We start from the raw sequence: 14,172 nt of genomic DNA on the forward strand, positions 1-14,172 counted from the left end.
AGGCCCGGAAATGCAGCCCCTCGGAACCACCAAATGCAATGAGGCAGTTCCTGGAACGCTTTCATTGCGTGCATATCCATATATGGCTTGTCACTATGAAGAGAGAGGTACATATCACGGCTTCTAGATGGAGATCACCTAAGGGCCGGGTAGCCTCAGGGAAAGAGTCTGGGGAAACCTCTTGATTATCCGAGTAGCTGTCCAAGTGATTGTTGTTTTGTCTCTGCAGCGCTCTAAGCTTATCAGAGAACCAAAGGGCGTTGGGTAGCCGGACGCGTGGCAAGATAGGTATATATCCACGAGATGAACTGACTCAAATCCAGCTTGGGAACAGCGATTAGGCACTGCCTACCGGGAAAATCCAAGTCACTTAGCCCTATATCGGACATGTAATACCAGAGAAAAAAAAAAGAAACCTCGAACAGAATAAAATGTAGTCTGCAGCAAACCGCCATGTAAGAAACTGGGCTTTGGGATATACTAGGCCTATTGTCACCAGTTGGATTACTCAATTTCACCGGTACTTCTGACAGTTCTGGAGAGAGGAGCCAAAACCAAAACTGAGAGACCAAGGATGGGGCAAGCAGAGAGGGATTAGCATGATGCTGTACCATATTAGTATAGAAGTCTCTAGACGAGTCAACTGCAGGCGCCCCTGTACCTCAGTTTGACCCACCAAGTACGAATACAGGCTTGGCGTTCCAACCCAGGGGATCTACCCCAAAGACCCAAGCAACATGTCCTATCTATAAAGCCCAGCAGTCTCCCTATACAACGCACTCTATCATCAACCGCTCTTCTCTCCTATACCCCTCAAAGCACGCACCAGCCATGGCAACTCCCACCCACACTTCCACTACACTACCCACCGTCACGGCACCATGCACCCCAGACACGTGCCCCATTGACTGGGCCCTGATACGCTACTTTCCAAACGTAGCAGGAAATGCCCTCTATCTGGCCCTATTTGCCATCATGCTCGTCGCACAATTCTACCATGGCGTCCGCTTCAAAACCTGGAGTTTCCTCGGCTGCATGAGCGGAGGCCTTCTCCTCGAGGTTATTGGCTACGCGGGACGTCTGATCCTGCATAGTAATCCCTTTAATTTCTCCGCGTTCCTGCAGTATGTAACCAGCCATCCAACTCCCATGATCCTCCCATACCAGATCAAACTAACCTCTGCTCTTCTCCTCAACCAGATACCTCATCTGCCTAACAATCGCCCCGGCATTCATAACAGCCGCAATATACCTCTCCCTGAGCCGAATAATCACCATCTACGGGTCGGGTATCTCACGCCTCCAGCCCGCAACCTACGCAAAGATCTTTGTCACCTGCGACATTCTCTGCCTCGTTCTCCAGGCCGCCGGCGGAGCTGTCACGGCTACGGCGGGGAGGGATCAGGATGGCTTGAGGCAGACGGGGATCAATATTATGATCGCTGGGCTCGCAGCGCAGGTCGTTTGTCTTGGGGTTTTCATGGGGTTGGCGGGGGAGTTTTTCTGGCGGGTGAAGAGGGAACAAAGGTGGAGGGGGCAGGACCATGGAGCAAGGGGAACATCTGGTGGACTTGACTGGAAGTGGAAGGGGTTTCTATGGGGTGCGTCTCTCTTACCTGCCGACCTGCCAGTGAATGTGCTAACACTATCCAACAACAAAAGGACTCGCAATTGCAACCCTCCTCATCTTCATCCGCTCCATCTTCCGCGTCGCAGAACTAAATGGCGGGTTCGGCAGCGACCTCGCCAACGACGAGGTCTCATTTATGATTCTCGAAGGGGCGATGATGGTCGTTGCCTGCGGCTGTATGACGGTGTTTCATCCGGGACTGTGCCTTGAAAGATATTGGAGGGATCCCGGGTCGTGGACTGGGAAGGAGAGGCGCGATGGTGAGGTGATGTTGGGTCGTGTTGGTGGGGAGGAGAGGTGAGTGTTGGAGATGGAGCAGGAGGTTGAGTCGGGTGGGATGAACTTCCTAACGAAGACAATGGTCCAGAGGTCGGGGACCCAGAGGAGTATGTCGTAGTCGATGAGTGGAGCAAGAATCTGGAACAGCCAAGCGGCTAAAAATATCATCCAGACAAGTCATTCTGGTTGGTCAGATCGTATTCCTCAACCCAGGAAAGTATAGCGTCCGGCGCAGGAAGATCCCATGAATCCTGTACAAAATGCCCAATATTTTCCTCCAGTCCAACCAGGTACTACATTATAGTAACTAGTATGCGCACACGATGGCAAGAAGGGCGCATACAAAATCCAGAACCGGCTGTCGTACATGCAAGTATGGCCACCGTCTATCGGCAGTCTTGCTCTCCACCAATTGCACCCCGCTAACCTTCCCGCGCGCTGCTCCAGAATCCGCCGAATCCGCTGCGACGAGACATGGCCGTCTTGCAAGCGATGCACGGGCACAGGCCGCCGCTGCGACGGACCTTCGCCTTCCACGACAAAACCCCCTGCAGACTCCCACCAGATTACAGTCTCGTTTGCTGAAACACTAACCGTCCGATCGATTCTGCAAATGCGGGTTCCACAAAAACCCTGGGACGCCAGTTGCGAGGAGACGCGGTACATGCAGTATTTCATTGAACGGATTACGCACGGGCCTGAAATCGGCCACGGCGCTACTACTTCTACTACCAGCAGTACAACCAATATCGAGCTGGCGACTGGCGCCGACTGGCGCCCGCTCATGATCCAAGCTATGCACCGCGAGCTCGCGGTCCGACAATGCGTTATTGCGCTGAGCGCACTGATCCAGGAGCGCGTCGCGCACGGCTCGCTGGGCATCCACGGGTTCAATCCCGGCCCGCGCAACCAACGATATGTGTTTGCACTCAGAACGTATGGGAGAGCTCTCTCGTCGCTGCAGGAGCTCGTTGAGGATACGGTCGCGTCGTCGAATGGTGGTGATTGTGCCGGTCGCGATATTGCATCCATCGAGTCGGCATTGCTTGCTGGGATTGTGTGTATCTGGTTCGAGGTTATCATGAGGGACTTCCGAGCGGGGTTGGGGCATCTTGAACGGTGTTTGAGGATCATGTTCCACCCGGGGTCAGACGGAAAAGGTAAGCCGTCTGATTGACCGGTCAAACTTTCTCTGGTAGCACTGTGCATCTAACATGTCCATCACAGACGCCATCAACCCCGCAATAAAACGCGCGTACATGAAAATGGACATGCAAGCCGCGCAATACATGGGCAGGCGCGCCCCCATCACCGCCAGCATCGCCGCTGCGAGCTCCACAAGCACAGCACCCCATCTGCCCTACATATTCGACACCCTCGACGAGGCCGAAACCTGCCTCGTGCACGAACACGCCCGGATCCTCCATTTCGCCCGGACATCCGCCAGCACGTACAAGTACTACTCGCCAGGCAACGTCCCGCTCGACCTCATCGCCCAGACACACACATTCCACTCGCGCCTCGCGCTCTGGAAGTCTGCATTCACATACTCGTACTCGTGCCAGAAGGCCCGCCATAGCAGCCCACGCATCTCGGCGCGCGCAGCGCTCATCCTGATCCAGTACTATATTGCGCTCATCACGGCGGCGACGTGTCTGTACGCGGAGGAGATGCTCTACGACCGCTTCGTGCCCGAGTTCAAGCGGATTGTGGCGCTCGCGAGGTCTGCATGCTCTGCTGCGGAAGATGCCGGCGCGCACACCACCCCGCTTATCGGCCTGCCCATCTCCACGGGCACCATCCACCCTCTCTACTTCGCCGCGACCAAATGCCGAGACGCGAGCCTGCGTGACGAGGCGATCACGCTGTTATCTGAGATCGCCGCATGTCCGGACGGCGTCTGGGAGGGCTGTATACTCGCCGCCGTCGCGCAGAGGGCCAGGGAGGTTGAGGAGACTGCTGCGGCTGGGTGTAGGCCGATTCCGGAGTTCTGCAGAATCCATACTATTGGACTGGATATTCGGCGGGACGTGGGGACGGTGGTTGTGGACTTTCGAAAAAGGGGTAATGGGATGGATGGGGAGTGGGAGGAGTGGGTGGAGGAGCTTTGTTGGTGAGATGGGGTTATGTATACGGTCGGGGGTATTTATTTCCACATTTAGAATCCGTGATATAGTAAGTTAATATATATTCATCTGGCCGTATTTCAACCAATACTCAGGTTAACGGACAGGCCGCACTGCGGGTCGACGTGGTATTTGACGATTCCAACACTACATCTACACATGGGCACCGGCAACAACAAGGACCCATGGCCGCGCACTGAGCTTCATATTCAACTCCAAACTCATACTTGAGTTTGCCGTTGCAATAACCAAACATAGCTTTCGCCATTGACTCTCCAAACGATTCCGTCCCTGTCTGGCTTGCCTGGGCGTTGCAAGTTGCTGAATTTGGCAACCTAACATTTCCCAATTTCGCTTACGAAGACGGTCAGCTTGCCAGAACAGAACACCAAGAGGGCACAATAGACCCTGGAAGCCCGTTCACTTACCCATGGTACAATGGCTATCAGTAAGATACCCATTCACATAGCAGTCAGTCACACCCGGGGCGATGTGTCTGTCCCACGTACTACATTGCATGTTCGATCAGCCACAGCCACAGCGAGCGAGATAGAGGTTATTATATCTGACCAGTTATCATTGTAGCAGTCTCCGCGCTTGTAACATTGGAAATAGTAATCCTTGCCCGGGGTCAATTGGCGGATCACCCTGGAGCTGAGGCTGGGCCCTGCTCGGCAGTTGACTTTGCTGCTGGAATTGATGATGGTGCACCACTGGGAAGTGGCGAGGGCGCCGAGCGGGAGGAATAGTAGGGCAGAGATTGTGAGCTTCATTGTGAGAAAATTGTGTTGGAAATGAGATGATCTCGCAGGGAGAAAGAGAGAGCTTCGTTTGTGGTAGGACTGGAGAGGCAGGTTAAGGACGGCCATCTCTTCGTTTTATACTACTTTCATGTAGTTCTTGAGAAGGAAGTCCCCGCATCAACACGAGCTTGTTTCTACTCAGCCGCACTATATTCACACCGCTAGGCTGCAGAATAAACTACTCGAAAGGGCCCAAACTGAAGGGTCAACCAATCCAGAAGCCAAATAAAAAGGCCGGACGCCAGGCCGCGGAAAAACAACTGTCAATACAGTGGAAAACACGCGATACTCGCAGTATCTTGCCTAATCGAGCCGCGGTGCCCTACCGATCTCTCCTCTTTCTCAGGCTTGGTGCGCCCGAATACGAGTCTTCGCCAACTCTTCAGGAGGCTTAGACCGCTTCGCCCCGGATTCGATGAACTTCCGACGCGTGCCTGCCCGAGAGCCTCAACCCCGCACTTTCTGTCGTTTTTGTTTTTGTTTCCTTTTCTTGTCTCATCCACAATGACACGAGGAGTGCGCGCAGATTAGTACTTAGCCGGCTTGTCAAACATGCCGGTGTGCCATGCTAGCCATCGAGTGTTCAGGTCTATCCTGGCTGGCCTTTTAGGCTTGACTGTTGCCGCCTTCATCCTCTTCAACATTGGCATCAGCGCAATCACCCTCTTCCAGGGAGCTTCCTACACGCCATCACCAAAAGACACAACATCCTCATCATCCACAGACCCTGATACCAACGCGGACCGCACTCTAGGCAGCACGCGCTGCCGGTATCTCCCTGGAGCAAATGACACCCTAGTGATAATGCGAACAGGCGCAACCGCCCTGCGCACGCGGTTACCCGTGCATTTCCAGACGACTCTACAATGCATCCCGCACTACGTCATTCTGTCCGATATGGAAGAGGAATTCCAAGGCCAGCACATCCACGACGTGCTGTCAGGAATCAGTACAGAAATACAAGCGACCGCGCCGGAGTTTGACTTCTATCGCGAAGTGCACCGGAATCAGCATCGGATCTCAGAATTCATCGGCGAGAATACAAATGCGGTAAATGCCTCTTCGCTCCAGAGGAAGGCGTGGGATCTCGATAAATGGAAGTTTCTTCCAACCGTCCAGAGGGCTTTCGCGGCCAGGCCCGATGCGAAGTGGTTCATGTTTATTGAGGACGACACGTTCCTTGTCTGGTCGAATCTGCTTGACTGGTTGGGACGCCTTGATTGGAGGGAGCCGTACTTCCTTGGACTCCCGGTGACTATGGAGGACCAGTTATTCGCATATGGGGGTTCAGGATGGGTTCTCTCTCGAGCGGCTATACAGCGGATAACAGAGCATATAGCTTCTGTGGCAGACCATTGTGAGGATTTTACGAATCGATCTGCGTATGGGGACCTCGTTCTGGGGCATGTTGCTGAACAGTCCGGCTTGTTACTAACGGGAGCGTGGCCTCTCATCCAGCGGGAGACACCTAGCACGATGGAATACACAAATGATGTACTGTGCTATCCTGTCGTCACCTTCCACCATGTTGATGCTAGTGAGGTGCAGGCAATATGGAATCTCGAGCAGGAGATGATTGCAGCTGCAACTGAACATGAGGTACCAGCTCCGCTACTGCATTCCGATGTCTTTAACCGCCTCGTATACCCGCATCTTGCTGCGAGGATTGGTGACTGGGATAACTTCTCTGACGGGGAGGAGATGGTGCTTGATGTTGATGAGGGTTTTGAGGAATGCAAGCGACATTGTCAGGAAGACCCAGAGTGCGTCCAGTTCCGCGCGACATCAAGGAAATGTACTCTGGCTCATGCAATTACCCTGGGATGGATGTCGGATGAGGAAATGAACAGTACCTCAGGCTGGATGATGGACAGAATCGCGGAGCTCAACGCAAATTTTTCCTGTGGAGGTGGCAAGTGGGATTTTGATACACTAGATGGATAAAAGAATATAGTACATGGCCTTGCAGGGTTGGTCTGACGCTCCCACATCCTCTCTGGCTTAAGCCACTGTCTCACTTGACTAAAACAGAACTTGCTTCCGGCACAGGCTTAACCTCTCCAGTCTTGAGGTCATATACGAAGCCTTTTGTTCGTGCAGCAAGTTCCTTGCGAACAAGTGGTGAGCTCTTCACCAGCTGTACATCCTCCTGAACACTGCGCTCAAGACTAGATCAAGGTCAGATAATAGCCGTAGTTACCGGCTTGGAATACAGGGGACGTACTCTTCAAACCCCGGAAGTTTAAGACTCTCAACCTCGCGACTAGCATCCGGGGCCCGCTCCGCTAGCACCTGGCAAACGCCGTCATTGCCGAATAGCTGGGCGGAACAATCTACATGATGTCAGTTAGAATCACTTCCGTGAGAGATTAGATGAGCTAAGATTCTACCAACCTGTATGATGTATAATCATAACATCCGTGAAATTCAAAACATGGTCGAGGAAGAGCAGGTTGCTGAACTGCGACGCCATTCGGCCGGCGGCGCCGCGCGTAACAACTGCATCTGGGAAATAGTGAGCGATCATCCTTTTGAAAAGAAACGTGAGCAAGGAACTGGAGATAGGACACACCCCATTTTTCCAGCCCCAATATATCCCAGGGATCTACGCGATTGTCGCAGCACGAGACTAGCAAATGGAACGGGTCAGATGCGGCGACATCAGTTAGAGTCATGGAAAGCGTCAGAATTTACCAATGAATATCTTTGGCATAGGTAATCTTTGATTGGGAGGGAGATTGCTGATTTCGCTCAGGGACGGAATCGGTTGGAAGGTTTTGACGCGCTCACTGCGCGCGATTAGCCGGCTTCTTGTGTGCTGTTGTTTCGAGGTGTGTCCTCACGCATTGCGCTGTAGCAGCTCTTCGACACTGGGACCGGAGGCCATTTTGAGTGATTTTTTTTTTTTGATTTCGAATTGAAGATTGTTGTAAGGTCTGTGAGAAACAGGAGGGCGTTGCGAAGACTAATTGTTAGGGCGTAGCTAGATGTGTAAGAAACGGATATGCCGAGTTTAATCTTTTTGTGAGATTTTGGGTTTTATACTTCATGACATATGAATTCCAAGTTGGATTTCAAAGCGCTATACGGAGTAAGTTACAGACTATTTGCTATGCTATGCTGCGCTACTCCGCATCTCCGCGCCTCCAGGACTCCGCAACTCCGCAACTCCGGGGCTGAACTCGACAATTTAAAGTGTATTTTAATACTCGCAGTCTGGCAAGAACCTACCATGCCTAATGTTTGAATCCTTATTGCTACTATGCCTTATGTGCCGGCCTGTAAATCTATATAGAGTCAACCGACCACAGGGACGGTCTCCTGCGGGAATGCCGCCGCTGGGCGAATTACTGGCGTCAAGTCGGAAATGTATCTCGTTCGCAAGCTACTTGGTTGTTGGCGGCAGAGTTAGACAGGGGTCAAAGGTGAAATAGGCTCAACTCAGTTTGCGGTTCGGTGGTGTGATATCCTCTTGTTGAATATCTTGATCCACGTAATGTTTACATCGATCCAAAGATCCAGGACAATGCCGGGTAACGTCCAATTGGTTGGACCTTTGACAGTTTCCGTGCTTCTCACATGTCAGTAGATCGACCATTTACCAGTACCTGTGAGGGCATACCGTCGTAGGTATGACATCAACGGCCTGCGACGAGAGAAGACCATACAAAAACGGCCATCAGTCCGCGATCGCACTCAGCAGGTCGAAACCATAGTCTCACAGAATTAGAACGAGCAAAACAGACAAAGTAACTCCAGAAACATAAGCATACTACTCAATAACTATGCAGTCAATCCTGCACCCGATCATCGGTCCGAAGAAGACAATCGAAGACCTCACCGGCCGCGTCGCGATAATCACTGGAGGTGCATTTGGCATCGGGTCAGTTCAACTCTTGACCCTTTTCTAGTCATAAGGTCATTACTGCTTTCAATTGGCCAAGTGACTAATCACAACGTTGTTCTAGCTATGAAATCTCACGCGCCTTTGTGCTAAATGGCGCCCGAGTCATCATGGTGAACCGCAAGGAAGACCAAGGTCAGGACGCCGTAGACAAAATCAAGAAGGAAGCGGGGAGCGATGCGAAAATCGAATGGGTTCCCTGCGACATGGGCAATCTAGCTCAAATCAGAGATGTTGCTTCAAAATTCGTCAAGGACGAGGAGAGGCTGGATCTGGTACGTTGATCAATGTCGCAGAAACGACGCATAACTACCTAATGTACTGGAGGCTAACGTGTCATACCATAGCTCATTTTATCAGCGGGTATCAACGTCAACCAATACGGCGAAACATCCGACAAGATCGACCGGCACTTTCAGGTGAACTGGCTAGGACAATTCTACCTAGTCAACCAACTATATCCCCTCCTTCGCAAGACATCAAAGATTCCTGATACGCCCGCACCCCGGATCGTCTTTGAGTCGTCAGAGCAGCACCGCATGGCGCCATCGAATGTCAAGTTCGAGTCGCTTGACGAGATCAATAACCCGGATCTTGGACCGCTTGAGCGGTATGGGCGCTCGAAACTTGCTGTTATTCTGGGGGTAAAATATGGGCTCGTGGAGAAGGTTATCAGGCCTAATGGGGATAATATTTATGCTCTTTCTGTACACCCTGGAGCAGTAAGTTCCGACCTGGCTAAGATGTCTTGCTTGTTTCTGCTAATCCTTGATAGGTCAATACAGCCATGCAACAACAATGGAAAGACGCATACCCCGGCCTCCTCGGAAAGCTCTTAACAACGGTAATGCTAGCAGCCGGTCGCGATCCCGAGCAAGGATCGTACAGTGCGCTCTATGCGGCAACCAGTCCAGAAGTGGAAGAGAAGGGCTGGAACGGGTACTATTTCGTGGACCCCGGCAAACCGGGCAAGGAGACGAGTCAGGCATCCGACCCCGGGCTTGGACGGAGGCTTTGGGATCTTAGCCACGATATTATCAAGGAGAAGCTGGGACAGGATGCGTTGGCGGATTGGGCGAGCAGCCGCTGATGTCAGCTAGCTGTATATAGAACCGCAAGATGCAGGCTCGGGGGATGGCTTACCTGAAGAGATATAAGTATAATAGGGGAAGAAACAAATTCCGGTACGGCTAATTACTTAGCTGCATATTTCTAAAGGGGTGCGGGTGGAAATCCAAGGACTTCGATCGTTTGATGGGTCATGGCTTTCCACCACAGCTGGATTGTGTTGATCCAAGAAAAAGTCAAGATACGCACGGGAAATCCAAAGCAAGGGACTTATAGGATGTCTTAATGGAGGAGTCCGCAACGAGAAGCCTGTTGATCCCAACAACCTTCCTTTTTCTGTGTAAGCCCAACAACGTCGTAAGGCCGCTGGAGGGTACCACCGTGCGGAGCCTGTCGACCCCAGCCACTGTGCTGCGCGGCACGCAAACAGATGCCGCCTTGGACGCGATTGCCGAATTTTCTTTTGCGGATCAGGCAGCGTTTGAGCGCTTCGTCGCCCGGATCCAAATTCCCGAGGTTGCGGCCGATGAAGAAGGGTTTCGAGAGACTGAGAGTGCCACCATTGTCGTGATTGGAGAAGCTTGTGAGACTAGAGGATAGTTTGCTACGCGAGGTACGTTTGAGGGGCAGCTGAGCGACTGCTGAGTCGCTCACTCTGGCAGTATTCCATAGTATGTCCACTGTGCTACAGCGACGAACTTCGTGCCCAGTTTTCGGCCCTGGTTGGAATAGACCTGATCTTCATCCCTGTATATATGGAACTGCTCCAAGAAGAGCGTACAAAAATTTGTTTTCTCCTTAGAGAAACGACGAGATGCTTGTTTCTAATTAAGACTAGGTGAAGTTGAAGTCAAGGATCAGTATACCTTGACTAAGTTGTAGGCTTCTTAACTTCCTCCACTCCATACCTCATCCGCATTCGTACATCGTATCTTATGAAACAGGCGCAATGTCGCACCTGCTATAAAAAGTCGTCCATCTGTCCGGTTGATCCAAGGGAGAAGACCGATGGCATCCGGGCTTGCTCGTCTTGAGAGGACTGTGAGGTGTACAAGACATAAATGGCTATGCTAATCTCATCTCTTGAATCGCTGTCGGACTAAAGGTGTACAACCTCCAATTGGTCTCTATATAAAGATAACGGGCGTGTCATGAGTCTCCTTATGCGCCTCTGGAACAACTTCCCTCCAAAGCTCCTCTGCCGCCGCCTTCTCCGCCTCCCATCCATACTGATCCGTATAAAAGAACCCGCCAAGAACGATCCTGGCAGCCACCCAGTTCTGCAGTTCAAGCTGTTTCGCTACCGTCCTCAGATTCTCCACGAACCAGGCGTGGCATTCTGCCCCGCGCGATGCAAGGCCTCCCATCCATAGGATCCAGAAGAGTAGATCGGGAGCGACTTTCAGTATGTGAGCCAATGACGCCCCGAGACTCGCCCGTAGTGCCGCGGCTGGATACTGCGTTAATGGGATGCCCTGGAAATGCCAGATGCGGAGGTTCACGTAGAGCAGGAAGGAAAGGCGGAGAGGCTCGTGGGGGTCATCTGGCCGTGATGTGTAGCTTGCTGAGAGGAGCTGGTGCTCGAAGACTAGAAAGAGGTCGTTGTCTGTTGGTGTGATGAGCGAGGGGGTGACTTGGGCTTCCTCGTAGTGGATTATCAAGCGGTGGAGGATCTGCGTATAGGCTCTCACTGAAGATTCGAGTTGTGTATACCAGGGGGCCTTGAAAAAGGATTGACCTAGTTGTGAAAGCCGCCTTGGTATCGCTAGTGGCTCCTGCGTGTGAAAAAACCTGGCATCCTGCAGAATCTCGCTGCGGAAGCGGGGGGACATGGCGAAGACGGGCCTGGTGTTTTTCAGGGCTGCGCTTCGAACGTCGCACCTGAGGGTAGTCAGTCAGCTTGGTGCTGTCTAGCAAAGAGGCACTTGGACGAGATTTGCATACTCGTAGATTTTTGCAAGCGCTCCATGATCTATTGCTTCGACTCCGCCAAGTAGATGGACAAGTCTCTGCAGTCCCTTCATGTGAATTTCAAGGGCCTCAAAATTGGCGTTGACAGCCTTTGATACACAATCAGCAGTTACCTAATAGAGTCCAGAAGGAATGTAAACGCACTTCGCCGCTCGCAAGCGAGGCGATAATCAGAGTGGTGGCCTCGGCCACAGCCTTCTTGGGTTCCTCCATAATGTCCTTCAAAGTCCCAAGTACCCTCCCACGGAGACGAAGACAGTTTCTGAATGTCTTTTCGGCTACCAGAGGGTCAACTCCATTATGCATCTCGAGGCTTGCCTGGTGCCCAGCTGATAGAAAGAGAATTGTCAAGAGTAGCGCGGGTTGAGTTATCGCCTCCTGCCACCACCACATGCCCATGCGCATTGGATCAAGTGGATAACACATTATGATAGAGTGGATTCGAACTGCCAAATGGTTAGTTTGCTATTTCTGGGATAGCGAAGAGCAGTTCTGTACAGTGGTGGAAGTATTGGTTCATGGAGTCTGTCATTCCGACTGCAGATGAGGCCAACGGGTCGACAAAGCTTTGGCTCAAATACGCCTCCAACGACCAGATTGGAGGCTTGCGCTGCGGGAGATTATCCTTTGAGCCTTTATGTTTGGTGATCTCGCGATCCTTCGCTGTAGTGGGGAAAGTCCCTGCGCCAGGTTCAAGCCGCCGACGACCCCTCGGCGCTGATCGTGGTTTCAGTCTATCAATAGAGGCCTGTTTCTGATCTTGGTAATATTTCGTCATGACAAAGACCTGCTTTTTGTTCCGCAACGATAGGTTGTGCGCATGATCCGCCTGCGAATCAATGAACATGAAGTTTGACTGAGAGGCCATCTTGCTCCCTTGACTCGAGGGTGGCGACAAGGTAGCTGGAGATAAGCACGAGATGCGGTGTAGTGTAGTGCCGCGGAAGCGATATCGCCGGGGTTATAGACGGCCTGTGTGTTGGGCTTCCCGAGGCTCTCTCAGAAGGCGGTTTAGTCGAGATTAAAGGGTCTGTGAGGTCGTGGCGCCTGTCTGTTAGGTATTTTGGAGGAATTTGAGTTTCTCTGTGGTGGTCAACGGCGTTTGGCGCCACTAGCTCTGGCCCCCATCTTCAATGCCAAAAAGGGTCTAGGCCGCCAACTGGGCTGTGGATGCGAAGTGCGAAGCGCCAGTCGGTCTTTAGCAGACGGTTCTTCACTTTTCCGTGCATTTGCGGTATGAGCCGTGCAGCGCAGCCAAGTTGTATAACAGCAATGCACCTCGGTATTCCCGGCGTCGACAAGACTCGATATTCGATTTGCGCAGAAGTTCCCAAGGAAGTAGAGACTCGTGATGCGACTCTGCGAGAACCTCTGGTCGGCGCGGGCTTGGATTCTCGTTGACAACGACTCACTCCTATTTTCAATGCAATGCAATCCCATCAGCCGGGAATATGAGTACTCTGCCCACCCGCCTTTTTGGCCACAGATTCCATAGCCTGACGCACGTTTTCTTCTTCCGTTGGTGTGCGAAGCAAGCCTCGTCTTCCGACGTACTGGCTCCATATTCGGCAGTCGGCTAATCGCACCGCACCCAACCGAGATTGAGGGTAGCAGAAAGTCGGTAAATCGATCGATCGCGCGGAAAGGGACACCGAATTGACGAGGATATTGCATCGTAAAGTCAAGCGCGCTCACCGTGGCCGTGATCGTGTTAGTTTGCCGGTATATATCGATCTATAATGGTCAGTTTTGTAAATAGACATCTGGATGACTGCGATAATTCCTGACTTTGATACACTATCCCGTAGAGATAAGTACGAGGTTCTGGAGGGGGGTGAAGGTGAAAAGAGGTTGGTGGCGATCGAAGTGTTTTGGACGTCGTTCAGTTTGCTCCTTCAACAGGGAGCCAGCCCAGGGCCTTGATATCAGTCCAAATACAGCCCCCACAGCCATCACCGACGTCACCTTAATCTGAACCAGGAAATCGCGATCAGATTTTGTATCTGATAGTAGCGCACTGGAGTAAAAGCCACGCGGCATGACCATATTCCGCAGCCGCCCTTCTCTGCCTGCCCAGGACTCTCTCGTGCTCGGGGCACACAATGCAGGTTAATCTCGTCCAGGGCTGAGCGGGCGAGCTTGGGGAGGTGGGCTTCTCTTCGTGGCCTTCGTGGCCACATTGCAGTCGTTTATTTTGAAAGAGGCGTGTGATTGTGTAACGTACAAGATGGACCGCGTTTCCCATCGTTCCCAGACCGACAGGGACGGTGCCAGCAAACGCAATGACTGCGCATGGTGGACATTCGACCAATGAGACTTGATGTGGGGGTAGGGGTACATTTCACGTGCGTGCTGGATGATTTCAGGCCCAAAATCCAAGTAGTGACGGCT

At 52.2% G+C, this 14,172-nt stretch overlaps 9 protein-coding genes across 9 annotated transcripts; 5 read left to right on the forward strand and 4 right to left on the reverse strand.

The window, feature by feature from the left end:
• Nucleotides 1–607: 607 nt before the first annotated feature.
• On the forward strand, nucleotides 608–1,981 carry BJX68DRAFT_242605 (RTA1 domain-containing protein). Its single transcript, XM_071041015.1, has 2 exons — nucleotides 608–1,124; nucleotides 1,201–1,981. The coding sequence occupies exons 1-2, from the start codon at nucleotides 832–834 to the stop codon at nucleotides 1,838–1,840; spliced, it is 933 nt and encodes a 310-aa protein (XP_070896408.1). The 5' UTR covers nucleotides 608–831; the 3' UTR covers nucleotides 1,841–1,981.
• Nucleotides 1,982–2,211: 230 nt separating this feature from the next.
• BJX68DRAFT_242610 (Zn(II)2Cys6 transcription factor domain-containing protein) lies at nucleotides 2,212–4,105 on the forward strand. The gene is made up of 3 exons (XM_071041016.1): nucleotides 2,212–2,282; nucleotides 2,357–3,069; nucleotides 3,137–4,105. The coding sequence occupies exons 1-3, from the start codon at nucleotides 2,233–2,235 to the stop codon at nucleotides 4,024–4,026; spliced, it is 1,653 nt and encodes a 550-aa protein (XP_070896409.1). The 5' UTR covers nucleotides 2,212–2,232; the 3' UTR covers nucleotides 4,027–4,105.
• Nucleotides 4,106–4,107: 2 nt separating this feature from the next.
• On the reverse strand, nucleotides 4,108–4,927 carry BJX68DRAFT_242612 (uncharacterized protein; the record flags this gene model as incomplete). The annotated part of the gene is made up of 2 exons (XM_071041017.1): nucleotides 4,606–4,927; nucleotides 4,108–4,543 (listed from the first exon to the last, which is right to left on the reverse strand). Coding segments are annotated over exons 1-2 (383 nt in total), but the record flags the coding sequence as incomplete, so codon positions are not given.
• An 808-nt stretch (nucleotides 4,928–5,735) lies between these two features.
• BJX68DRAFT_257014 (glycosyltransferase family 31 protein) lies at nucleotides 5,736–6,782 on the forward strand (the record flags this gene model as incomplete). Its single annotated transcript, XM_071043273.1, has 1 exon — nucleotides 5,736–6,782. One exon carries the CDS (start codon nucleotides 5,736–5,738, stop codon nucleotides 6,780–6,782), a length of 1,047 nt encoding a protein of 348 aa, XP_070896411.1.
• Nucleotides 6,783–6,852: 70 nt separating this feature from the next.
• On the reverse strand, nucleotides 6,853–7,725 carry BJX68DRAFT_269477 (carbonic anhydrase; the record flags this gene model as incomplete). The annotated part of the gene is made up of 6 exons (XM_071046363.1): nucleotides 6,853–7,006; nucleotides 7,063–7,171; nucleotides 7,233–7,343; nucleotides 7,411–7,467; nucleotides 7,533–7,627; nucleotides 7,682–7,725. The coding sequence occupies 6 exons, from the start codon at nucleotides 7,723–7,725 to the stop codon at nucleotides 6,853–6,855; spliced, it is 570 nt and encodes a 189-aa protein (XP_070896412.1).
• Nucleotides 7,726–8,623: 898 nt separating this feature from the next.
• On the forward strand, nucleotides 8,624–9,883 carry BJX68DRAFT_277547 (short chain dehydrogenase/reductase family protein; the record flags this gene model as incomplete). Its single annotated transcript, XM_071048350.1, has 4 exons — nucleotides 8,624–8,721; nucleotides 8,807–9,017; nucleotides 9,090–9,464; nucleotides 9,518–9,883. The coding sequence occupies 4 exons, from the start codon at nucleotides 8,624–8,626 to the stop codon at nucleotides 9,830–9,832; spliced, it is 999 nt and encodes a 332-aa protein (XP_070896413.1). The 3' UTR covers nucleotides 9,833–9,883.
• A 212-nt stretch (nucleotides 9,884–10,095) lies between these two features.
• On the forward strand, nucleotides 10,096–10,410 carry BJX68DRAFT_269479 (uncharacterized protein; the record flags this gene model as incomplete). Its single annotated transcript, XM_071046364.1, has 1 exon — nucleotides 10,096–10,410. One exon carries the CDS (start codon nucleotides 10,096–10,098, stop codon nucleotides 10,408–10,410), a length of 315 nt encoding a protein of 104 aa, XP_070896414.1.
• Nucleotides 10,411–10,794: 384 nt separating this feature from the next.
• On the reverse strand, nucleotides 10,795–12,761 carry BJX68DRAFT_138371 (uncharacterized protein). Its single transcript, XM_071036424.1, has 4 exons — nucleotides 12,280–12,761; nucleotides 11,926–12,227; nucleotides 11,755–11,870; nucleotides 10,795–11,691 (listed from the first exon to the last, which is right to left on the reverse strand). The coding sequence occupies exons 1-4, from the start codon at nucleotides 12,647–12,649 to the stop codon at nucleotides 10,938–10,940; spliced, it is 1,542 nt and encodes a 513-aa protein (XP_070896415.1). The 5' UTR covers nucleotides 12,650–12,761; the 3' UTR covers nucleotides 10,795–10,937.
• Nucleotides 12,541–13,435, reverse strand: BJX68DRAFT_138379 (uncharacterized protein). Its single transcript, XM_071036425.1, has one exon. The coding sequence runs from the start codon at nucleotides 13,342–13,344 to the stop codon at nucleotides 12,874–12,876; it is 471 nt and encodes a 156-aa protein (XP_070896416.1). The 5' UTR covers nucleotides 13,345–13,435; the 3' UTR covers nucleotides 12,541–12,873.
• Nucleotides 13,436–14,172: the final 737 nt, after the last annotated feature.

This window comes from Aspergillus pseudodeflectus (assembly GCF_044049435.1).
Source record: "Aspergillus pseudodeflectus strain CBS 756.74 chromosome Unknown BJX68scaffold_39, whole genome shotgun sequence".
NCBI classification, from domain to species: Eukaryota; Fungi; Ascomycota; class Eurotiomycetes; order Eurotiales; family Aspergillaceae; genus Aspergillus; species Aspergillus pseudodeflectus.

Bases quoted from the DNA above. Each gene is read 5' to 3' on its own strand.
- BJX68DRAFT_138379 (XM_071036425.1), bottom strand. From the start codon at position 13,344: ATGGAGCCAGTACGTCGGAAGACGAGGCTTGCTTCGCACACCAACGGA.
- BJX68DRAFT_138371 (XM_071036424.1), bottom strand. From the start codon at position 12,649: ATGGCCTCTCAGTCAAACTTCATGTTCATTGATTCGCAGGCGGATCAT. The intron at 11,871-11,925 runs GTGCGTTTACAT...TGTGTATCAAAG, and splicing joins CCTCGCTTGCGAGCGGCGAA to GCTGTCAACGCCAATTTTGA. The intron at 11,692-11,754 runs GTATGCAAATCT...GACTACCCTCAG, and splicing joins GCGCTTGCAAAAATCTACGA to GTGCGACGTTCGAAGCGCAG.
- BJX68DRAFT_242610 (XM_071041016.1), top strand. From the start codon at position 2,233: ATGGCAAGAAGGGCGCATACAAAATCCAGAACCGGCTGTCGTACATGC. The intron at 2,283-2,356 runs GTATGGCCACCG...GCGCTGCTCCAG, and splicing joins ACCGGCTGTCGTACATGCAA to AATCCGCCGAATCCGCTGCG. The intron at 3,070-3,136 runs GTAAGCCGTCTG...TGTCCATCACAG, and splicing joins CCCGGGGTCAGACGGAAAAG to ACGCCATCAACCCCGCAATA.
- BJX68DRAFT_242605 (XM_071041015.1), top strand. From the start codon at position 832: ATGGCAACTCCCACCCACACTTCCACTACACTACCCACCGTCACGGCA. The intron at 1,125-1,200 runs GTATGTAACCAG...CTCCTCAACCAG, and splicing joins AATTTCTCCGCGTTCCTGCA to ATACCTCATCTGCCTAACAA.